Source organism: Cyprinus carpio, chromosome B16 (assembly GCF_018340385.1).
Source record: "Cyprinus carpio isolate SPL01 chromosome B16, ASM1834038v1, whole genome shotgun sequence".
In the NCBI taxonomy this organism is placed as follows: Eukaryota; Metazoa; Chordata; class Actinopteri; order Cypriniformes; family Cyprinidae; genus Cyprinus; species Cyprinus carpio.
The window spans coordinates 23,616,111-23,641,694 of record NC_056612.1 but is presented as its reverse complement, the minus strand read 5'-3'; the positions used below and the strand labels follow the sequence as shown (position 1 = coordinate 23,641,694).

Genomic DNA, 25,584 nt, shown 5'->3' with positions numbered 1-25,584 from the left:
CAAAGGTGCTTTCCATCCCTGCGTATGAGTCATCAACTGATAGTTATTCAATGCTAACGGATGAGCCGGCTTTCAGAATGAGCCCAGGAGTGAGTAAAAGATGTGATATCATGAGGAATCAAATCAAGAAGTTTTCCTTGATCTTGTCTGATAAAAGGGTTTAAAACATATGGCTTGTTTCTAAACATCTGCTGCTTGCTGACATCAGATGAATACATGAACATGTCACCACCCACGTCAACAATGCCTGTTTGTTGTTCAGAAAGTTGTTCAGTCAAGATGCGATCATGTGTATGAAGCAGTATAGAATGCAGTATATTATTAATGTGTGAAAATGGGGATGGAAATCTGCTTATTTTTCTAGTATGTTCGTGTGGCTCAGTGGTAGAGCATTACATTAGCAGTGCAAAGGTTGTGGGTTCAATTCTCAGGGAACACACGTTAGGTAAAAAATGTTAGCCTGAATGCACTGTAAGTCGCTTTGGATAAAAGCGTCTGATAAATGTAAATGTAGAGCAGGTTTTCAGAAAGAGTTATGAAACAATAATAATAAAATAATATTTTTATTATCTAATAATCATTTATATTTTTTTTAATCATGATGTTTTTTTTAAATGTTGATATATATTTAAAGAAGTCCAAAATTTATTAAATTACCTCTTAAAACTAAGGAATTTTAAATAAATAAATAAAAAAAAAAATCATGAATTTTTGATATTATGTAAATAATCGAAATCTAATTATAAAACAATTTTTATATATACAGTATTATTTTTATAATCTTGCATTTGGAAATATATTTAAAAAACTATTTTATAATTTTTATAATCTTGAATTTGGAAATATATATATATATATAATATAATATATATATATATATATATATATATATATATATATATATATATATATATATATATATAAAATGTATTTATTTATTTATTTATTTCAAAACTACAAAAATGTATAAAATGACCCCTCTAAAATGTACTTTTTAAACTATATGAACTTTTGCTTATTCAATACAGTAATATTCATCAGCCTCATTGCGTGAGAATGAAGTTCAACTCCTGTCCTGGCACATATTCCTTTTTGGATCATTGAACTGTTCTGACAAATCACAGGGGGTTATTACCACAGCTCAGGACCCACTTCAAAAGTCATCTGAATTACACACCAAATTAGCCCATTGAAAATGAATGCCCTCCCACTGTGTTCTGCAGTGTAAGTAGATTAATGTTGCATTGGCTGTGTAAAGGGCTTTGGCTCCTACAGCACTGGTGTAAGGTGTTTCTTTCTACATCTCCCACTGTGTTGACCTTCTAATCAGTTATTAACAAAAGATGCATTGGTTTCAGCTTTGGATATGCGCTCCCTGCAGGGTTTAGTTCATTTGAGGCCACGTGTTTTTGTTCCAGTGATTATTGCATGTCTATTTTTTTAGATAATGTGTTTCATGTCCTTCATATGCGAGCATGAGATGATTGATGCATTATTGCATCACAATTTATAGGCAGCCATTCAAACTTGGTCATGTATAAGTCACTTTTGCAAGACAAATTTCAACTGCAGATTCTTCTTTATATCATGGTGGATGTTTTTACCTTTGCTCAGTTTCTGTGGTGGGCTTTTAGGGTGAGCTTTTGTTTTTTGTGTTTCAGGCCTCATGGTGTCCAAGGAGAGGCAGAAGTCTCACAAGTTTCTGTGTCTGCGGGTTGGCAAGGCCATGAAGAAGACATTTGTGTCCAACGCCAGCGCCTCCATGCAGCAGTATGCACAGCGTGACCGCAAGCATGAGTACTGGTTTGCCGTTCCCCAGGAGAGGTGAGTCAGACATGTAGATTTTTGTTTGTGTCCATTATTTATATAAAATCTGGTCAATTTTGCACTTGATTCTGGAAAAGCCACACACTCAGATTGAATTTACATATTGGTCAAATGACTATCTATCTATCCATCCATCCATCCATGTTTTTTAGGTGTGGTTTGTTCCATGTAAATGTTTTATATTTTTATTTTGCCTTTTTTCTTTATGCTAAATATGTCATTTTATTATTTATTATATTATTTGTTCATTTTATTTTTACAAAATGTATAATTTCTTCTTTGTCGTCGTCCTCTTTTTCTTATTATTATTATTATCATCATTATTATTATTTTGGGTTGAAATGTGACCTATTTATGTTTTTGTCAGATTCACACAAAATACATTTCTATATGAAATTACACAGCATAATTAAATTTTTAATTTGATTTTGTGAGAAGTCACTTTTATTTTCAGTGAGAAATGATGTACATGGTAACCTGATTAGTGTTAGTATTAGTGTTAGTATTAGTGTTCGTGTTCGTGTTAGTATTAGTGTTAGTGTTAGTGTTAGTATTATTATTAGTATTAGTATTAGTATTAGTATTAGTGTTAGTATGGGCTGAAATGTTACCTATTCATATTTTTGTCAGATCCAAAACATGTTTCTTTATGAAATGACACAGCATAATTCAATTGAAGTCATTTGGTGAGAAGTCAGTTTAGTTTTAAATGAGAAATGATGTCAGTTTAACATGGTCTCATTATGCAATCAGCTTTCTAGTACTGAAACAGTGCAGTCTTTGTTTCATTTCATCTACCCTCTGATTCAACACAAGCGTTCAGTGTTCTTCATCCCACTGGAACTTATTCTGTCTGTTATCACTGTATGAGATGAGTCACAGATATTTTTTAGGAAACACTTGCTGTGCTAAATCAGAATGAGAGTGTCAGAATAGATTAGCTTTGACACAGTCTACAAGTTAGGAAGAGAACTCCAGACATGCTGTGTGATGTACTGCTGGAGAGCTGCAGAGCTCAGTGGCCAAACTGCTGTCTGCTGTTGTCACTGAGACAAGGCCGGGCCTGGCTATGTGACCTAGTTGGGTGGCGACCCGGATGATCAGTGTAAAGTATCATGACAATAGTGCGTGAGCAGGGCCCGAGAGGCAAGGCTTTGAAGCTCACGCTGCCTGATGCAAGTCACACTGAGTTTTCCACAGCTTTGCATTTACATTTACATTTACATTTAGTCATTTAGCAGATGCTTTTATCCAAAGCGACTTACAAATGAGGATAATGGAAGCAATCAAAAACAACAAAAGATCAATGATATATAAGTGCTATAACAAGTCTCAGTTAGCTTAAACGCAGTACACGTAGCAAGGGCTTTTTAATAATATAATAAATTAAAAGAAAACAGATAGAATAGAAAAAGAATAGAGCAAGCTAGTGTTAGAGGTCTTTTTTTATAATTGTATAATAAATGAAAAGAAAATAGATAGAATACAAAAAGATTAGAAAGGTAGTTAGATGTTTTTTTTTTTTTTTAGAATAGAATTAGAATAGTGAGTGCTAAAGTTAGAGGGTCAAATAAAGATGGAAGAGATGTGTTTTTAAGCCGATTCTTGAAGATGGCTAAGGACTCAGCTGCTCGGATTGAGTTGGGCAGGTCATTCCACCAGGAGGGAACATTGAATTTAAAAGTCTGTAAAAGTGACTTTGTGCTTCTTTGGGATGGCACAATCAAGCGACGTTCACTTGCAGAACGCAAGCTTCTAGAGAGCACATAAGTCTGAAGTAATGAATTTAGGTAAAGGAGTGCAGAGCCAGTGGTGGTTTTGTAGGCAAACATCAATGCCTTGAATTTTATGCGAGCAGCTATTGGTAGCTAGTGCAAATTGATAAACAGAGGTATGACGTGCATTCTTTTTGGCTCATTAAAAATTAATCTTGCTGCCGCGTTCTGGATTAATTGTAAAGGTTGGATAGAACTGGGTGAAGGACCTGCCAAGAGAGCACTGCAATAGTCTAGCCTGAACAGAACAAGAGCTTGAACAAAGAGTTGTGCAGCATGTTCGGAAAGAAAGGGCCTGATCTTCTTAATGTTGAATAAAGCAAATCTGCAGGACCAGACAGATTTAGCAATGTGGTCTGAGAAAGTTATCTGATCAACAATCATAACTCCAAGGTTTCTGGCTGTTTTTGAATGAGTTATGGTTGATGTGCCTAACTTGATGGTGAAATTGTGATGAAACGATGGGATTGCTGGAACCACAAAACAGATCTGTCTTGGCAAGGTTGATTTGAAGGTGATGGTCCTTCATCCAGCAAGAAATGTCTGTTAGACAAGCTGAGATGCGAGCAGCTACCATCGGATCATCAGGATGGAATGAGAGGTAGAGTTGAGTGTCATCAGCATAGCAATGGTATGAAAAGCCATGTTTCTGAATGACAGAACCTAATAATGCCATGTAGCCAGAGAAGAGAAGTGGTCCAAGAACTGAGCCCTGAGGCACCCCAGTAGTTAGATGTTGCAACTTGGACACCTCACCTCTCCTAGATACTTTGAAGGACCTATCTGATAGGCAAGACTCAAACCACTGGAGTGCAGTTCCTGAGATGCCCTTTGCCAGTAGGGTTGACTGGAGGATCTGGTGGTTAACCGTGTCAAAAGCAGCGGATAGATCAAGCAAGATAAGTATTGAAGTGCTTGATGGATTGTGGTGTGGAAAATTGTGCACTGATGTTTTTAATTTTATTAATAAAAAACGTGGCAAAGTCGTCAGCTATTAGAGATGAAGCAGGAGGGGGAGGAGGAGGACAAAGGGGCGAGAAAAATGTTTTTAAAAAGCATGCGAGAGTTAGACGAATTGTTCATTTTGTTATGGTAGTATGTCCTTTTAGCAGTGGAGACATTAGCAGAAAAGGAAGAGAGAAGTGACTGATACACATTAAGGTCAGTAGTATTTTTGGATTTGCGCCACACACGCTTTCAGTAGCTCTAAGCTTAGAACGATGTTCGTGTAAAACATCAGATAACCAAGGGGCTGAAGGGGTGGTACAGTTTAGGGGAAGGAAGCCAAGATGAAACCATTGGAGATAGCCGGGAGGGTGAGAGTGAGGGTAGGTTATGTCAAGAGATGACATGTGGAGGGGGGAGTGATGTGTCAGGAACCATGTTGAGGTTAAGAGTGAGAAGGAAGTGATCTGAGGTGTGCAGTAGAGTAACCAGTACATGATCAGTGGAGCAGTGTCGTGTGTAAATAAGGTCCAGTTGGTTGCCTGATTTGTGAGTAGTAGTAGTTGACACTCGGTTGAGATCAAAAGAGGCAAGCAGAGTGTGGAAGTCAGCAGATAGAGGTTTATCTAGGTGGATGTTGTGATTATATTGTGTGTGTGTGTGTGTGTATATATATATATATATATATATATATATATATATATATATATATATATATATTAATACTACTTAATAAGTTAGAATAGAACATGTTAGTTAATGAAATAGTCTTTATATTTGGATTATTCTTTTCACTACCAATAAGAATTTAATTTATTTAACCATGTCTTAATCCATTCCACAGAATTCCTTGTTTTTCCCTAAATTCAGAGCAGAAAATATGGAAAAATGCAGCAGATTATACTGTATCTGGCTCATAAGCAATTAAAAGATGACATGTAATATTATTTGTAACAATGTGTTTGTAATTTTTTCTCTAGGTCAGACCACCTGTACGTTTTCTTCATCCAGTGGAGCCCGGATGTTTTTGGGGATGGGGTAGGAAGCATCAGCCGTGATCCTGGCTTCATCGTGGTGAAGAAAATCGAGGAGTCTGAGGCATACGAGGAGCAGCAAACTGTAGAAAATTCAGCTAAGGAGTGGGAGGTACTGTACGCCCCGTCCAGCTCACATGTTTGAATTGATATCATATCTGTGATTTACGCTCGTGTCTGTATTCTGTGTTGATATGCACTCTATTTGATTCAGATATTTTCTCTTTATTGTATTTGCACCTGTCTGTTTGCTTTTATTGTCTGTTTCTATGTTCCAGGTTTCTGGAAGTGTCTTTATTGTGTTCCCCGCACTTCACACACCTTCATGCACCAGTCATATGTTGTTGTCAGAGCTCCTGTATTCAATCTTGCTAAATGTTTCTCAGACTGGGTTGTTTTGGTGAAACCAAGATGCATTGTGCAATGCGAGCTTGCAGCTGGTGTTTTGCATGAGTGTGCAATTGTTTTATTATTTTATTTACTTATTTTTTTTAAGAAAGAGGCACATGTATGCAGTTTATGCATGCATGGATCCCTCAGTCGTGTCTAAAAAGGCATGGTTTAGCCCGACTATGTCATGCCTGAATGAGATACAGGCAAATCATGCCAACAGGTGCAAGTGTTGTTACCTGATGTATTATGCGTGGTGTGTCTTTTATAAAGCTCCGTTTGAATGTTTTACTGATTGGATAATACCGTCTGATATTTCCCCGCATGTTATTGTGTTCTGGTTGCTGCATTGAAACCAATCTGTGGCACTGAGAAACCGATACTACGACTGCGGCGGCATTTAAATTTGACTTTAAATTAATGATGTAGAGAACAAAATAGACTGATTTGTTATTTGGGAACTGGAGGATCTTTGCAAAGCCACATGATCTTTTGATATGAATAAGTAAAATTAACTTTCTCTGATCATGGGGTGGCGTGAGTCATGAACTCAATTGGATATTGTGAACCCCAGGATACTCAGGGGATCAATTGTAACACTAAACAAACTTGAGAGATGACACTTGTTTAGCACATGCTCAGTCAAGCTACCTCTTAAAAGCAATTAGGTGTAGTTTTTTAGTAATTTTACTTTGTAAAATGGATTTTTAAGCATAAAAGTTGCATTTTGAATGTCCCATATTATTCTCGGTCTCTGAAATTGTGATGCCTGTGAATATAAACATTGTTTGACTGTTAAACGTTAACAGGTTGGGGGCATTAACATATGTAATGAACATTGTTTCGTTAAAATATCTACTTGAAGGCTTCTTTAACAGAGATGCACAGAGAGGCAGACCAATCTGGGATAACATGGATTATCAGGTGCTGTTGCCATTAAAGCAAAAAAGAGAGGCATACTTTTAAGCTTTTCACTTTATTCACTTTTCACTATATGATTGTTGAATGAAAATAAGTCGTTTCACTAGTGTTCTCACAATTGTATTTGCTTTAAACAGTATTCCTGACATCAAAAAGAATTAATGTCATTGAAAAAGTGAAAATATTCAAAAACGCAATTAAATTATTACTTTGAGGTGTGCTCTTATTTGATTTACATGGATTAGTTAAATTTTTTAATTAATTTAATTATAATACTCTGACTTTTATTCTCGGTGTAAATAATTTATCTGCATTATTATTGTTGGTGCATATGTATGTTTGTTATATTTCTTTAAAAAAATGTGATGTAGATGTTTAGTAGTTTGTGAGTTACTGAAGAAAATGTGAAAAGTGTTACAGGTTCTCCCATTTAAGTCCTTTTAAACTACTAAAGCATGTACTAAATGAATTTACTTACTGTTAGTAAGTAATAATGTGATGATCAGACATCTGGTACTACAGTATATTCCCTCAAGTTACTTTGTTGTTTCTCAATATATAGTGAACAGCCTACTTAAAGAACCATGTGGGCATCATGCCTAAAATGCTGTCAAGGCAGGCAGCTCACTAGGTTGTTTAGTGTCCATGGTTAGTGACATTTGGAACAGCCAGAGTGTTTCAGTTTAGTTGTTCTACTTCCAAAAACAGTTTATTAGTTTAATGATAAGGGGACTGAATGCAGGCATGTTTAGTCCAGATAAAGAATAGGTGTGTATTTTACTTCTCCTTTTCGACAGCCTTGTTTTTTATAGTGTCAGCTTTGATCCCTCCGCGTTATAACACCAATCATTTGACTCATTCGCAACCATTATTGATCATAATATTTAGTGGTGGAGTCTAGGTGCGAATGTTCCTTTAAAAGCGCTGAAAGCCTTCCGTACAAAGAGGCGTGACGCATTTTGACAGAGCCAATCAGAGACCGAGTTCTTCCATTTGGTCGGATGTCATTGGCTCACATAAGTGTCCGTCATTGTCTTGCCGTCGGGTTCACGTCTGAATATGGCATGTTGTCGGTCGGTGGGCTGAAGTAAGGCTGAATGTCACAGACAGTGAGATCATGTTCTCCAAGCGGGTGAAGGAAGGAAAACCTCTGACTCCTAAGTACACTTATGTATGTAAACGCGAGTTTTGAGTGAATGCGTTCGCTAAAGCGTAATGTGTGAGCGGGCTGTGAAATATTAGCGTAGCCTGTAATGTCTGTCTGTGTTGATTGCCACGGACTGTCTGATGGGTTCGTGTTGCTGCTTTTTTGAAGTAAAACAGTAAAAGTGAGATACAGTCTGCTGATGCTGTTGCTGTGTATCTGTGATGCTGGAGTTTGTTTGTTTGTGTGTGTGTGTGTGAATCAGCGAATGTCTCACCTAAGACGAGATGCATTTTTTATGAGTGCTCTAGTTTACCTTCCTCCTTGTACATTATTGAGGGCTGTAAAGTGGCAACTTATCGGCTAAAACTTTTATTTACCGTCTTGTCCTCTGGCTTGGCCATTTAACTTTTAGTGTCGATTAATATTGCAAGTCAGTGTGTTGCAGGAATTAAAAGGAATAAAAAAAAAAAAAATCCTACTGTACTCTCCGTCATTACATTCCAAATTCCAAACCCAACAAACTGAAACACAAAAGAGAACATTAAGCGAACGTTCTAGTTGCTGTTGTTTCTATATAATGAAGATAAATAAGAACTGGACATTGTAAGCTTCAAAACGGACGCAAAAACCAAGATACAACGTCTGAAGCCATATATATTTGTGTGAGGTAAAAAAAAAAAAAAAATCTTGACATCCGCTCTAGTGTCTGGTCTGGTTGTTGAATGAATCTTTCTTATGAGTCGGATCTTTTCAATGAATCGTTTGTTCCAGTCCACTAAACAAAAAAAGTCTGATTCGTGAACGATTTCAGCTCAGTGTTACGTTCAGGTTAACGACTTATGGTTATTACATTAAGGTATGGATTCAGAAGACTTTTTCTGTGTTGTATTGTACACACTTTTGTAATACTTCTACTTAAATGTGTTATTAAACATATCACATATTAATAGGTGTGGCAACCAACAAGCTGTTAAAATATGTCTGACAGGTAAGGGTTGATATTTACATAAGAATAAATGCAACAAATATTCAAGGTCCGCAGATGGCATTTTTCTTGCTAAATGATTAAGCTATAACTTGTTGATTGTAAGATGGTCTACGTGACAGGCTGGTTAAATTTATGGCTTTCTGATCTTTCTGATTTGGATGATGAGGGTGAGTAAGTAATGACAGGATATTTAGTTCTGGAGGGGGCATTGAGTGTTTGTAGTTTCGATGTGGCTCTGTTATGGCTTATGTTAGCTGTTATGCATATAGTTGCATATAGCATTTTTGTCTCCAGAGCTTCATGCAAAACAGTTCACACACTCATGCAAGACGCTCGCTGTGTTGTCTGCTCACATGTGTACAGTAGTTTCACATAATGACATGATCTAGGCTTTCAATCTTATACTCATCTCTTCCATATCTCATAAAGACGATCATTCCCGACCGCAGTTTTAGTAGTTAACATATTGTATTAAAAGAGTCCCAAACTGCACATTCTTGTTCATATTTTGGCCTCATCTTGTCATCCTGCTCAGCGGTGTGGTTGTGTCCCCCTGTCTCTGGAGCAGGTAGTGTCATGGACTGAGTACCACCGCCGGATCGATGCGTTAAACAGTGAAGATCTGCGCTCCCTATGCAAACGCCTCCAGGTGCACAAAATCTGTAGAACCCTGAAGATGTAGCTCTAGGTTTTGTAGATTGCAGTTGCCCTGCTGTGGATAGCAAGTTTGCACTTGACACAAAAATGTTTGTGCAGAAAATTCCATAATTTTCCATAAAGAGTAGCCCATGAAGTGATTTTACAGTTCTTAGATGCACAAATTAGCAACAGCACTACCCTTCAAAAGTATAATGTAAAGAAATTAATACTTTTATTCATCAAGGATGCATTCAATTGATCAGAAGTGACTGTAAAATTATAATGTTGCAGAAGATTTCCATTTTAAATAAATAATTGATTCATCAAAGAATCCTGAAAAAAAAAAACGTAACACCGTTTCCACAAAAATATTAAGCAGCACAACTGTTTTTGACTTTGATAATAATAAGAAGTGTTTCTTGAGCACTAAATCTACATATTAGAATGATTTCTGAAGGATCAAATGACACTAAAGACTGAAGTAATTATGCTAAAAATTCAGCTTTGCATCACAGAAATAAATTATATTTTTAAAATATATTCAAATAGAAAATGGATATTTTCAATTTTAATAATATTTCACAATATTAACATTTTTACTGTATTTTTCATCAAATAAATGCAGCCTTGGTGGGCATAAGAGACTTCTTTTAAAAACTTTTAAAAAATCTTACCAACTCTGAACTTTTGAGTGGTGGAGTACATATCTTAGCAAAATTGCTGCACTCTGTTAGTAGAAATGCTAGAGGAAGTGGGTTGTATTTCCATGTCCAGAACGTTCCGAGGTTCACGCGGGTGTTTGGGTTGAGACCTGCACTGACTGCTGGCCGGTTATTTGTTGTAAACAATTGATGTAATTGAAGCACGGCCGGTGTAACCTGAGTGTGTTCAAGCCACGAGAGGGAATGTTAACTGTCTGTGGCACTACATTGTAAAATAACACCAATAGTCCTGATGTAACAGGCTTTAGAGAAGTTCTTCTCAACTGGTTATGCTTCAGAAACCAGATTCTACAAGCGGCAATTCAACACAGCACATAATTGCTTATGAAAGTGAATAAAAAAGTCATTTAGTGCATTTAGCAGACACTTTTATCCAATGCAACTTACATTGCATTTAGTTCATGCATTCTCTAGGAATTGAACCCATGACCTTGCGTTGCTAGCAAAATGCATATTGTTTGAGCTACAGGTATCCTTCATCTCATAAAAAGAAGTTTATTAATATTAATATTACCATTAATTGCAATGTCAGAACAAGCTTAATTATTAACATAATAATAGGCTAAATAGGAAAACTGAGAATTGATTTTGGGACTGATTTTGAGAATTTTTTTTTTTTTTTGTTTTTTTTTTATGAATACAGCATCCCATATTGCCTAGCCAAAACATTTCCTGTGAGATAAGATTTTCTCAGGTTAGTTTGTCCCCTTAGGTTAATTCCACTAGAGATAAGTCAACTGAGCTTGTGTTGAATTTTCATGTTAAATCTATGCAACCTCACTTCCACAAATGTTTTGAATACCAAATCTCTGCTGCAAGAGTTCATGGGTAAATTTCAAGGAAGATCTACAGTCATGCTTTATAGTCTCAGGTTTATGTGGAATAAATCTGAATGTCACTATGTAGTTTGCTAATGGCTTCTTCTGTCTTTAGATCACCACGAAGGAGGATGTGAACTCCAAACATGGCACGTCCATCACCGCCAGCCTGGAGCCAGAGACTTTCAAGCCCAACCTGAACGAACCCAGTGACCTTCTGGAGGCCGAGCAGATCGAGAAGGTAAGCGCTCTGTGGCGCAGCAGTGAAATAAATCTGCCCACTGCTCTGGGCTTTACAGTGTTTCATCGATCTGCTGGACCAAAAATAGGTGGCCCTCCTCACTGTTCACCGTTTATGGATTCTCAGCCGGAGGACGATCTCAGACATGTTAACAGACAGATTTATTCACACTCGTCATGTTATGGCCAAGGGCATAGGAATGATTTGAAAAGTGAAGGTGACAGTTCTTGACCCATAAATGATCACTCACCCACATGTCATTTGAAACTGATATGATTTTCTTTCTATTATGAATTTGAGCAGAATGTTTCTGCTTACTCTTTTCCATGTAAGAAAAATACAAATATGCACCCTTTAGGGTACAAAATTTCAGCTTTGACTGTATCACCCCTGTTGTAACTGAAGATAAAAAAATTAGCAAATTTTAAAAAATATATACGTATGTATGTATTCCATACGACTAGGATCAAGAATCAAGAACTGGCTCACCATAAAAATTGTCTACATTTAAAGATTAAAAAACCACTCATGTGGATAGAATACTGTATTAGAATATTATTTAATATTAATGTTATTTTTTTTTTTTTTCTATATATATATAAATTTTGTGGGCTTGATTCTGATTCAGTCTGATTCGCAAACAATTGATTCTTTTGAGTCAGTTCTTTTTAATCATTCAACAAGAAATTGTTCTGTGGATTCAGAAACATATTTTGTTCCTTATGATTTCAACCTTACATATGACCAGTGTTGGGTAAGTTACTCTAAAAAAGTAATTAGTTATTAATTACATATTCAACAGTGTAATTAGATTACTATACAAATTACTCTCTCCAAAAAGTATTTAATTACTTATTAATAATTACTTTCTAAATCTTATACCAAAGTTAATGAATTATACAAGGATAGACATGAAATGGTTCTTTTAATTCTTTTAAATAAATAGCAAACATTTAAACATTAAATAAATAGCAAATATTTTGTTCAGCTCTCATCCAGAAAGATAGCATGACTGCGCTCATACGCTTTCTGACTGTCATTTAATAAATTCTGCAGTTGTCAGAGACATTGTGCTAATATTTGTACATGATGTCCTGATCTTTTGATCTGATCTCACTGCGCCGTTTGCGAAGTGTTTTGTAGTGAAGCGTCAGAGGTTTTGTGCAGTTATGAGGTTTAAGTCATTGTGCCCTGCGGGTGCCTGCCTTTCAAACGCATCAGTGCTCTGTGAATGGATCACCTGAGGTGGCCTCTCGCAGAGCCCTTTATTCAGACGTTGGCCCATTTTGTTGGTAATTCAAATAAACTCGTGTCATTTGATCTGGTGATGTGCTGTTCCCCAGGAGCTTTTATTGAGTGGTAGTGCCGTTTTGTTGGTAGACTGCTGCACAGGAACATGTCGATGAAAAAACACAGCACTGTGTGTGTGTGTGTGTGTGTGTGTGTGTGTGTGTGTGTGTGTGTGTATATACTGTATGGTTTTAAGCTTCTCTGTGTCTACTGGTGTGAAAAGTTCAGTGCTACTGTAATTGGGCTCTTAATGTTTCGCACTTTCTGGTGCTCTGTTCCTGCACATGGCTATTATTCATTCAGTGATTGTTCTCCTGTTTTCTACCTTTTATTTATTACTTTATTGTTACTTACAGATTACATCAGAAAGTACTCAAAACATTCAAGAACACAGAAAGTTGTCAGTGCTGTCTCACAAGTTTTATCAATAAAATAGCTTTGTTACAAAATGCTACAAATATATTTCTTATCAACAAGGTGGTAACGTCTATGTTTTTAAAGTAGTTACTTAAATGCAATTTTACCATGATACTTTATTTTACTTCTAATGTCTAGATGTAACTTTTATTTATATCTGTTCAGTCAAATGTTAGCTGCAAATATCGATGAAAGCTTGTCATCGCTGGCAATTGACCGTAGTGTAAGCAGGGTAATCCAAAGCTAGATGTCCACGGCAGTCTCAGTTTAGTATTATTTATATATTATTATAGCTTTTATTAATACTTTGGAATTAACATTTATTTTTAAATTTTCATTTAAGATTTTTATTTGTCACATACAAGTGAGAATGTAAATATTAATATATCTATTGAGAATATAAATATTAGATACAAATAAAATCATAAGTACCATTTTGTCTTTTTTATGTTAATATTTAGGTTCTTTTTGTTTTAGTTCAGTAAATTTTTTTATTGATTTCCAGATTTAGTGCTTTAACTTTAGTTGGCAAGTTAAAAATTCTCATTTTCGTTTAGTTTAGCTTTTACATTTAGTAATCATAATTTATTTTTCAGTAAACAAAAAATCTTCTAATAGTTTTAGTTAATGATAATAAGGTTTTACGTCATGCATTGCAATCATGCATTGCACACCTAGTCACAGAGTATCCCTAACTTATTCCCTGTTTTTCACTCAGCTGGCGAAGCATCTTCCACCCAGAACCGTGGGTTACCCCTGGAATCTGGCCTTCAGCACATCTAAACATGGCATGAGCATTAAGACGCTGTACCGAGCCATGCAGGACCAGGACTCACCCATGCTGCTGGTCATCAAAGACAGCGATGGACAGGTCACACTCCTCTCTTTATCTCTCACAAGACCTTGACACAGTATTAAAAAATAGCAGGAAAAGCCAAGAGTTCCCATGTCATGTGACAAGAAACAGTGATCGGTTTCCTAATTAGATCTGGTCTCTATGCTCTTGTAGATATTTGGGGCTTTGGCATCAGAACCCTTCAAAGTCAGTGAGGGTTTCTACGGCACAGGAGAGACCTTCCTGTTCACCTTCTATCCAGAGTTTGAGGTGTGTGATAATTTTCATTACAAGCAGAATAAGCTGTCAGTTTGAAATGAATTCTGATTGTCTTTCATTTGGCATTTTCATGACTTTCATGTGCAATAAAGGATTTATTGAGTTTTCTTGTTCTATAAAATGCTGTTTTCTCTCTTCCACACTCTCTCTCTCTCTCTCACTGCCAGGTGTACAAATGGACTGGTGATAATCTGTTCTTCATTAAAGGAGACATGGACTCTTTAGCCTTTGGTGGAGGAAGGTCAGTAACTCGGGGCCTTAATAATTAATGTTAAAATTTTGAATGCTGATTTTCATTAGAGATATTTGTGTCAGATACAAATGAGTGTGCAACGGTAAACATGAAAGTTTGGCCAGCACATTGCAAGATCATTGTCTCCTTGCACAAACTAAACATGCAGGTTTTTTAACTACAAATCTCAGTGCTGGAGGGGCAAGAGAGTCTGCTGCTTGTGTCTGTGCTGTTTATACTGAATGTGTTATTTTTCAGGTAGCTAGCTATAAAAATGCTGACGGTTAAACAAACTTGATCAGCAAGTTTCTTTATCAAAGCATTTTCCATGACAGTACTAAGTACATGAGACTTTTGAGAATGCAGTGCATTCTTACACTACTGTTCAAAAGTTTGGGGCCGGTACAAATTTTTTTTTCATGTTTTGTCTCTTATGCATACCTGGGCTGCATTTGTTCAACATTTGAACAGTAATATTGTGAAAAATTATCAAAATTTAAAATACCGGTTTTCTTTTTTTAATATATATATTTTTTTTAAATTATTTATTCTTGTGATACAAAGCTGAATTTAATATGCTGATCTGCTGCTCAAGAAAGATTTAATTTTATTATAAATGTTAAAAGTAGTTGCGCAGCTTTATATTTTTGTGGAAACTGAGAAATTTTTTCACAATTCTTTAATGAATAGAAAGTTCAGTAGAACAACATTTCTCTGAAATAGATTTATTTTAGTGCTGTTAAACGATTAATTGCATCAAAAATAAGTTTTTGTTTACACAATATCTGTGCATACTGTGTGTATTTATTATGTATATATAAATACACATACAATTTTGAAAATATTTAAATGTATATATTTATATTCACATAATTTATATTATATATAAATATATAAATGTGTCATTTTTTTCTTAAATATGTACATCAATGGGTGTGTTTATATTTATAAATGTATTTATAATCGCGACTGATCATTTGACAGCACTAATTTATTTATAACAAGTAATAGAATTATAATTGTAATTTTATAAAAGGTATTTATTTATAACAAATAATAGAATTATAATTGTAATTTTTTTTATTGTTTTTTTTTATATTGTTTTTTTTTTGTGGTGTATGTTGCATTATTAATTGCAGAGTGACATTTCAGACCATGAAAGATATAAATAAAGGATTTATATCTTAGTACTACTGTAGCGTTTTGCATAGTTCTTAAGATTATTTATTTAGTTTTGTTATTTAAGAAAACGTTAGATTCGTGTCTTACAAGAGACTGAATTTTTGATCTGAGACAGTTTTCTTCTCTTTCAGTGGTGAGTTCGGGCTTTGGCTGGACGGGGATCTTTATCACGGCAGGAGTCATTCATGCAAAACCTTCGGGAATCCCATGCTCTCCATGAAGGAGGATTTCTTCGTGCAGGATATTGAGATCTGGTCGTTCGAGTAGCAGCTCACACGGAGGTATCTTTTTGTTGTAAGTTGGAGAGAGGAATTGGACACGAGGCAGATCCCAAACCTTACTGCACATCAGCGCGGCTCCCAGGAAGCCCGTAACGGACGCTACTGTTACCGCGCTTGTCGTATGTTACTCCTGCATTTAATACAGAGCTCTTCTTTGTGCTGTTTAGTATGTGTGTGTTTTGTTCAAGCCGTGTGCAGCGTCAATAAAAAACAGGACCCCCCGAGCACTTTTAACATCGAGTGGAGATGATGATGATGATGATGGTGGTGGCGCCATGGGGTTTGGGTTGCCCGAGAACTGCCATAGTCCAATTTACCTGAGCCAAAGCGCCAGGAGTTTGTTCAAGAGATGATGTTCGCCGATAGGATGTCACTACTGGATCCATGGGGATTAAAAAAGAAAAGCAAACAACTGAAAACACATTCCCTTGCTCTCAGAGGAAGAATATGCATTTTTGGGATGTCGACGGACGGCGGTGGCGTCCGGGAGAAGGCGAGAACACATCCATAATTTCTTTTGATGCGAAATATTCAAGTGTCGTGAAATTCGTAGTCTTTCTGTCGTTCACTATCATAGCACACCATGTCCAAGCACATAATCGGAAACCCCATAGTCGTAATGTTCTGTTCAGTGGGTTTTACGTGTGAGTGTGGCTAACATCGGCCCCTTCGCTTCGGAAGGGCCGACTTTTACTGTTCGTAGGCAGAAATGTGTCGCAATAGATTTGTGGAATATGCAAATTCCTGTCCTGTGACCTCAAATAATCCAGACGGGGCACTTTTGTTTTCCCCGTTTCTCTTTCCGAGAGACCTTTTACGTCTTGACAGATTAATTGCTTTTCTGGGTATCATTTGAAAAGCCTGAGACGTGGTTTAATTTGTTTTCATATATATATATATATATATATATATATATATATATATTATATATATATATATATATATATATATATATATATATATATATATATATATATATATATACTATATATATATATATATATAATATATATAATATGATATATATATATATATAATATGATATATATATATATATATATATATATATATATTGTATATGATTATATATATATAAAGTCATATATATATTTTTATGTGTGTATGTGTTTCTTTTTTGTGCTGATATCTCAGCTGTTACTAATATATTGTATATTACCCTGTAAATTAATGTTAAAATAGTAGATTTGTTCCTATATATATATAAATATATAAATGAATATACAGTGTGTGGATTGGTGGGTTGCTTCTCGCACTTTATTAATCTAGTTTCCAGCCAGGTTCTTCAGGCCTCATTAGCAGTAGCAGTACAGTATATATTTTGTTTATTTGTCTTTTAGATCATAGAGTAAATGAATTGTTTATAAAGAGCTTGCTGCTACTGTGGAGAGGAAAAGTCTCAGCGGTCGAGCACAGGGTCGAATGTGACGGACTCCAGCAGGGAGAGTCTCTTCCTCTCGCGTGTCCCGTCCCAGCGGTTTTTTTGTCTGGTCTTTTGGTTTTTTCGGTGTCTAGATTGACTGTGCACACAGCGAGAGGAACGCAAACGTCCTTTCAGAGTCGCAGACGAGAAGTGCAACAAATCCTTCATCTACTTCACCGGAATATAATGTTACAGTGATGTATAAAGAACAATGAATACTAATAAATTGTTGTAACCTGGGACAGAATCAGGTCTCTTATGGGTTTTATTTCTTTGGTCTGGTCTCTTCACTACAAAATAAAAAAGTAAATTAATTAATTTATCATGTCAATACCATAGTATTTTGGAAGGTAATTTCATGCAAATGCCATGTTTTATCATTATGGTCATTCATATAACATGGCACTCAGTCATTTAAGCTTGTGGTATATACAGTGTGTGTGTGTGTGTGTGTGTGTGTGTGTGTGTGTGTGTGTGTGTAAAACAACTTTACTATGGTAACACTTTTGTGTAAAGGGAAAATTAATGGTACATTCATGCATAAATCTCCTTAATTTGGTTCAGGGAGGAAGTCTATGTCAACATGAAGCACTACCTCAACACATTTAGTGAAATCGCATGTTCATTGAGATGCTGTATGTAAGGTGGTACTTCATTTCATCTGTGGGACACTGAGCGGATCAAACTGTTCCAGGGGAGTGGCTGGAGCAGTAAGTAAAAATGTTAAAACTGAGTTTATTTTAATTATGTATTCAGACTAAATCCATTTCAGAGTTATGGTAATAGCTATATTTTAAACTGCAAAAATTAAATGTAATTTGAATTCACATCAAAAGACGCCGATCGCGTCTGTTACTAAGTCGCTCTCTGATTATGATGGGTGATTGACAGCTGTCAAAATAGGAGGGGCAGTGCTTGTTGGAAGGGTTTTGAGGCTGTTATGAAATGACTGGTCGCAATGACAGTTCCGTTTCACTCATTGACAAGATATATCGAGAACTTTGCAACAGTAGCACTGACGCAGATGTAGAATCGGATTTTTTAAATCTTTTTATTTTGTTTAAAAGGTCAGAGTGTCGCTGTTTTCATCCTGCTGGTCCGCCACCTGGTGGACATACTGTATTTTGCACAAAATGTTGCTTTTACTGTAGTTATTTATCCCACAGACATTAATTTAATTACAATAGAATGATAGATATCAAAATACAAAGCCTGTAAAACAAATGTTTCTCAAATGTCACTGGGTCATTCCAGTCTGTCGAACTATATTTGTCTGGACCACAAAACCAGTCATAAGGATCAATTTTTTTAAATTGAGATTTATACATCAGAATGATCTACATTGATGTATGGTTTGTTAGGATAGGACAATATTTGACTGACATACAACTATTTGAAAATCTGTAATCCGAGGGTGCAAAAAAACAAAAACAAAAAATTGGAGAAAATCGCCTTTAAAGTTGTCCAAATGAAGTTCTTAGCAATGCATATTACTAATCAAAAAATTAGTTTTGATATATTTATGGTAGGAAATTTACAAAATATCTTAATGGAACATGATCATGATACTTAATATTCTAATGATTTTTGGCTTAAGACTGGATTTGTGGTCCAGGATCACATTCGACTCAATATCAATATACAAAGGGGACAAATTATTTGAAAGAACAGTCCATAGAGTGGCTACACAGAGCCACAAGCTCATGGCTGAATTAGATAACCTCAGAAAGTAGTAAGAAAAAGAAGTAAACCTCACATTCAAGTTCTTGTTGTCTTTCAGTAAATTTCCATGTGATTTTACTCTTCACTGAATGCCATATTCATTGCACATATATATATATATATATATATATATATATATATATATATATATATAGATATTTTAACTAAATGTTGATTTGAAAACTGTTTTTAAACAGAGAAAGGCAAAAATGATAATGGAAGGCCCCATGTGAAAACGGTGACAAATGGACACAATTTTGAAAAACTCTGAAACCATAATAAAGCAATAAAAGGAAAACAATTACTTCAGGTAACAAATGAGACGCAGTCCCATTGATTTTCCTTAGTTCTTGAAAACAATTAAAACACAATTTTCACAAAAGTCCAGCAGCCTAGTGGTTTAACCATTATGAACTGATGAATTAACTTATTTTGCACTCAGAAATGCATGTTTTTAATGCATTGAAAACTTTAAATTGACCAGATCTACTCACTTATTGCATATACTTCTGAAACAGAATGCATAAGAAATGGTTTGCAAATGCTATTTCAAACTGACTTGAAAATAAAGCACAGGATGGTCCCTCATTTAATTGCAGGGTAAGGCAAATTTCACTACATCATTAGCTTACACTTAGTGTATGAAAATATAAGGCAGGGTCTTTGTCTATTAATATCAGACACCATACACATTTCCTTGTGCAGTATGTCTGACATGAATCCCTTTTTCCCAAAAAGATGTAGCCAACATTGACAGATCCGTCACGTTCACCGACTGAAGATATCAGTTTGTTTTTCAGTTTGAAAGAAGTTCATTCCTAGTAAATCAGGTACTGTAACTCCGAGTAAATGAGAGGAAACATGACGGCACAGGCGCTGTACAGGATGGCTGCGCTGTTGACCAGCGCTCGTGGTATCGTGAGCCAGGATTCAGATCTGAAGCTGAAGTATATGGCATATAATGCCACAGCGAAAAAGTGAGCGATCAGACTTAAGGGTTTCGGCGACAATCTGAGAAAACAAAAACAGATTAGTGGTATAAAAAGATCTCTTATATCTGCAAGAACCAGTGATATGGCAGATTCTTTGTTAATACTCACACAGACAGAAGGCCGATCGGCCCACTGATGCATTCTCCGCCAAGCTTGAAATAGTGGAAACAGGCTTTTCTCAACTGATGCAGTGAATCTGAAAAGAAACAGATGTTTTCGATATAACAAAGCTACTTTAGTTGTGAACTTTATGATTTTTAAAACTGTGAAACCGAAATATTTAAGAATGTGTTTTGACACTTACTGTCGGTCGCAGCAAACAGCTCATACAGAGCTTGAGCCAAGACGTTCACCACAAACGAGTGAGATGATTTACGCTCCCAGTGGAATCTCTTCTTTGCCTGATGACAAAAACAGTCTTCACTGCACAGTTTTTCATTTCTCAGATCCGCTATGATGATCACAGTGGCATTTATACATTCATCCAATGCAATCTGTTCCAAAACAGATTTGTGCATTTGAGGTGCCTTACTCTCTACTGCCTACTTACATTTGCAATAACATTGTAAGTGCCTAATCTAATAAGCATAAATGTATATAAACCACTAATACTGGGTAAAATAGTTTTCCGTTTAGCAAAAGATATTTCACTGTGCATCTTATGCTACCTATTAAGTACTGTATGTACGCAACTTACTATGTTTTGCAACAAAGTTGATGTTAAATATGTTGTTTTGATTTAGTGTGCATGTGAAGAACCACCATTGCTGGCACTAGAAAGGTACCTAATTTTACACTCTGAGATTATTGTAACTGCATTTGTAACCTGGAGCACAGCTGTATTGTCGTAGAGATCAGGCATGTTCTTGAGCAGGTCTCTCCAGATGCGGACATCATTCAGCACCACACTCATGCCGCCGCCGGTCAGAGGATGACGCATGTTATACGCATCGCCTAACAGCAGAACCCCTGATGGAGAAGACAGGTGGGTCAGCGATCGCACTGCACAATTCACTCCAGTAATTTGAACTGTTCCACTTTTATGTAACATCTACATTTTAGAGTTCTAATGCTTTAAAACTTAATTATTCCAACATTTATTTTTTTTCTGATTAAGCCTCTTACGCTAACCAAGACTGCATTTATTTGATCAGAGATGCAATAATATTTTTAAATATTATTACAAATTTAAATGGCTGTTTTCTATTTTAACATATTTTAAAATGTCATTTATTCCTGTAATGCAAAGCTGAATCTTCAGCATCATTACTCCGACATGATCCTTCAGAAATCATTCTTAAATGCTGATTTGCTGCTCGGGAAACTTGATTATCATCAATGTTGAAAACCATTGTGCTGCTTAATATTTTTTTGTGGAAACCATGATACACTACCATTCAAAAGTTTGGGTTAAGTACGTAATAGACAAGGCTTACCTTGTTTATTGACTGGTGCGGGTGGCAGGAAGCTGGCAGGCATTGTTCTCAAGCGATCATTCTGCAGTGCCAACATAAACGGCTCTTTTAAGTGCTCTGTTTAAGCAAAATACAAATATTTGTAAGCATTTTGACATCTAAATGCCTAAATTGCATTGTTGTGATCTGTAAACAATTAAAACTGAAATAAGAAATACTTCAGAAACCTGTGACTGTAAAAAAAAAAAGGACTCGTATTGGCAATTTGGTGATTTTACCTGGTAGTTGTGGATAGATTTTTTCCGTCATGTACTGCATAAGGTCTCGAGGCATCTCTCCTCTGATGTCCACCAGAACCCGAGTTTCATTGGAGGAGATCTGATAGACCAACACTGGACTGGGATTAGCTAGAACCAGTTCTGCGTGGTTGGGCTTGAACTGAGGAGAGTCCTGGAAGAGAACATCATAACACAATCAACCACTGTGTTACACTCTTAAAAATAAAGGTGCTTCACGATGCCATAGAAGAAGCTTTTTTGTCTAAACGGTTCCATGAAAAACCTTTGACATCTGAAGAACCTTTCTGTTTCACAAAAGATTATAAAAATGTTATAAAGAACCAGTGACTCTTTGTGGAACCAAAAATGGTTCTTCTATGGCATTGCTGTAAGGAACCTTTTAAGCACCTTTATTTTTAAGAGTGCAAAAATAGGGTGATGTGCAATTGTCACCCAAATATTTACCTTCATTATGCATCCAACAAAATGAGAAGACACTTTAGCTTTCCCAGAAATTAGATTCTTACGGAACTTGGAGAAACATCCATCAGCAACTACAGTCAGAGGAGCATGGACCTCCTGAGAAAGAGAGAAAGAGTATAATTGCAGCATGGAAAATCTGACTGCCAGAGCAAATCTAAATACCTGTGATCCATATACAATCATAACCAAACTTCTACAAATATTGCAACCAAGTATCAATGTGTCACTACCTTGATTATCCCTGAGTCTTTCTCTCTGTACCGAATTCCTGTCACACAACCTTCTTCTTCCTCCAGGCTGGTCACCGTTCCTTCCACAAACTTCACACTGTGCAAATATGACATGATATTAGTCCTTCAAGTCCTTCACAAAAGCCCATACAGAGACACAAGGCCTCAGAAACACCACAAGAACATCTACCTAAACCAGCAGGTGCTGTATATTCTCACCATTTATAATATCTACAGTCAAACATTTTCTCTAGCAGTGGTTTCCAAATTTTAAACACTTTCAAATTCCAATCAGAATTTTTCTTTTCCACGTCAGTAATGATAAGCATGACATTTGTATATTAGTAACTGCATCAGGTATTTACTTGGGCTCAGCGAGAGCAGCTCGACGCAGTCCCATTATGAAGCGTCCATGATGGAAAGCACGTCCGCCCTGAATGCTGTTCTCCTGCTGGGGATACGGGATCTCCACCTCCGTTCGGCTCTCCAGGTCATGAATCACATAACCATGCACCACATGGGCATCCAGACCTTCAACAGCATCTGAGAGAAGACCAGAAGAAATGAAAAAAATAAATACAGTGAGTTTGTGAATATAAAATGCAATGCTTAAAAGTGCAATTTAATATATTACAGATCTATGCAATAAAAGCCTGCTTAGTCTATGTATTCGATATTTGAAAATATCTGAAAATATGCACGGAGGATTTGAACGAGCATGCATTTAATAGAAAGATCATATGAAGTGTGACTGTAAACGGGATATGTGTACCCTCCAGGCCAAGCTCTCTGAGTGCTCGATATCCTCCCGGCTGCAGAAGTTCTCCCACTATCCGATCTGGTTCTTTCATGTCCCTCTCCACCACTGTGACCCTCCGGCCGTCCCGGGCCAGAACGGCAGCCATGGCTGACCCCAGCACACCGGCGCCCACTATGATGACCTCTGGATCCTCTGTCTGACCGGACTGACTGTCTGTCGCCCTCTTTCGCTTTACATCTCTCTAGTTAGAAAGATTAAAGACAGAAAAGTGAGTATTGTAAATTTTTTTGTATTCTTTAAGTATAATGTTAATAAAAATAATAAAATATAAAAATATGACAGGTTTATTTCGGTGACAGCCAGATGATCACAAATTAAATATTTAATTCTGAAGGAAAAAAAACAACAACTTATGATTTACATAATGGTTAATATGAATTTTTATGATTTTTTAACGATTTATGTCATGGTTCTTTTAGTTAACTAAAACTTAAACCATAATAAAACTAGTAAAATGACATTTACTAAAGGTTTACGATTTAAAATGAAGGCAGGAAATGAAAACATTCAAGTTTAATTTAAAAGTATCTCAGTGATACAGACAACACTTAATGAAAAAAAGTAACACTGTTTTAGGCTACATATGTTCTCTGTGGGCCTCTTGATGTAGCTTGTATTATAATTTAATAAATGTATGGGGGTTTTGTGTTAAAAGAAATAAATAAAATAATATGTAATATGTTTCTCATTTACCCAATAAACAAATCAGTCTGAAAAAAAAAAAAAAAAAAAAAGATTGCACAATCCAGTTTCGATTTTTGTGTAACATAGCTCCGAGTAATGACTCGTTATTAGTGGTGAAATATTTCCAGTATTAATATTTTGAAATAGATTTCATGGAAATTATAATTGACAGCTATAAAAACACAAAGACCATGTATGATCAAAAACACTGTCTCACCTTCTTAGAAGTGCGACTACAACTGTCTGTACTGGACTTGGAGAAGAGTTTTTTGGTCGGAGGGAATGTAGTCAAGAGTTTGAGAGGCTTCAGGAGAAACTGCGGCGCTTTGAGCGTCTGTCCGCGAAAGCCGATACACGTGATCATCAGACCCACGGACACGCACAGCACCGCGGCCACGATCAGCTCTCGGGGCGCGTCACTCACCAGGGCATCGCATTTCTTATAGATATATGTAAAACTTGCGATTCCAAGAAAGGTCCACATGTTGAAAATCAATTCAAATATCAAAACAAAAAATGAAAATGAAAGACAGCTTTATGTCGTTTAAAAATCTCAATGACAGTCTCAAATGACAAGCACAGGTGATCAGAAAATAGATTTTAGAGTTGTTTTGCCATACAAAAACTGTGGGGAAAAAAATAGTATCCTTTTTTCAAAATAATTTAGGTCAAGAATTCAGTGAAAACCCTCTTATTATAAATAATCATAAATAAAAAGTAAGTATAATATCCAGCACTTGCGTCCACTCGGGTTGGTGCGATGCTTCTAGGTGATGCTGAATAATTTATGATAATGAGGGCGCGGATCCTCTTGCAGTTTGTGGACGGCAGCGTCCCGCCTCCTCTGTTTAGGACGAACCAATCAGATGCGCGTGTTCGGTGAGCAGAGCTCACGCTATCTGGCCATTGGCCAATCCAAGGCTGCTGGTTGGCGAATGGACCTCAGTGTGATGTGATGTCACAGAGAGGTTGCGTTTGTCAGATATAAAAGTGCACGTTGTATTAAAAAGGGCTAAAAATGCATTTATGCCCATAAATTGGGAGGAAAAAATATTAAATGCTTTCCCAGGTATAATAAACGCAAATAATGTAATTATTATATAAAATAGAGTAATTTCTACAATCCAATATTTACACATTTAGCCTATTTATTTCTGGCAAAAGCATATCTAGTGTAATTTCCATTGTGGTATCAACGAGAAAAAAATCATCATGTGCTAAGCATACATAATCTATGCAAGATCACATACTGAGGTGAACAAGAAAGACCAGAAAACTCAGTTTAACTCATGACTAATAAAAACTAATGACACTATGTAAAATGAGAGCTTCATCATGACGTCATGATGAAAAAAGAAAACCTTGACCTCACACCATAAAACAAGGGTTTTACAGGCAGGCCTATTATTTAGTCACGCTTGCAGAGATGTGTATACATTTTGTTGTATTATCTTTCATTTGTGATTATTTAAAAGGAGAATATAATCTAAAGAGAAAATACTGAAAATACAGTAAAATAATACAATTTTAAATAGGCTACAACAAAAACTCTGCAC

General features: G+C 36.1%; 2 protein-coding genes across 8 annotated transcripts in view; one reads left to right on the top strand and one right to left on the bottom strand.

Annotated features, from left to right (window-relative positions):
- LOC109055979 (oxidation resistance protein 1-like) overlaps nt 1-16,864 on the top strand; it is a 141,295-nt gene extending 124,431 nt beyond the window's left edge. For 4 of the 7 annotated variants that reach the window (XM_042741593.1, XM_042741592.1, XM_042741591.1 and 1 more), the window contains 8 exons: nt 1,662-1,824; nt 5,528-5,693; nt 9,596-9,676; nt 11,322-11,447; nt 13,873-14,025; nt 14,164-14,259; nt 14,436-14,509; nt 15,814-16,864. In XM_042741593.1, coding sequence (XP_042597527.1) covers nt 1,662-1,824; nt 5,528-5,693; nt 9,596-9,676; nt 11,322-11,447; nt 13,873-14,025; nt 14,164-14,259; nt 14,436-14,509; nt 15,814-15,949 — 995 coding nt within the window. In that variant the 3' untranslated portion in view covers nt 15,950-16,864. Of the gene's footprint in view, nt 1-1,661; nt 1,825-5,527; nt 5,694-5,859; nt 8,064-9,595; nt 9,677-11,321; nt 11,448-13,872; nt 14,026-14,163; nt 14,260-14,435; nt 14,510-15,813 lie in introns of those variants that run through there. The other 3 variants (XM_042741594.1, XM_042741597.1, XM_042741596.1) reach the window with 3 other exon arrangements.
- A 2,420-nt stretch (nt 16,865-19,284) lies between these two features.
- On the bottom strand, nt 19,285-24,797 carry sqlea (squalene epoxidase a). Its single transcript, XM_019073170.2, has 11 exons — nt 24,246-24,797; nt 23,297-23,525; nt 22,890-23,067; nt 22,525-22,621; nt 22,277-22,390; nt 21,812-21,983; nt 21,555-21,650; nt 20,945-21,087; nt 20,423-20,519; nt 20,227-20,314; nt 19,285-20,137 (listed from the first exon to the last, which is right to left on the bottom strand). Exons 1-11 carry the CDS (start codon nt 24,510-24,512, stop codon nt 19,945-19,947), a joined length of 1,674 nt encoding a protein of 557 aa, XP_018928715.2. The 5' UTR covers nt 24,513-24,797; the 3' UTR covers nt 19,285-19,944.
- Nucleotides 24,798-25,584: the final 787 nt, after the last annotated feature.

What these genes read in the sequence shown, in the direction of transcription:
- sqlea (XM_019073170.2), bottom strand. Translation starts at nt 24,512, where the DNA reads ATGTGGACCTTTCTTGGAATCGCAAGTTTTACATATATCTATAAGAAA. An exon ending in GTAGTCGCACTTCTAAGAAG is followed by an intron (nt 23,526 to 24,245) that starts GTGAGACAGTGT and finishes CTTTCTAACTAG; the next exon opens with AGAGATGTAAAGCGAAAGAG. An exon ending in ACAATACAGCTGTGCTCCAG is followed by an intron (nt 20,520 to 20,944) that starts GTTACAAATGCA and finishes TTTTGTCATCAG; the next exon opens with GCAAAGAAGAGATTCCACTG.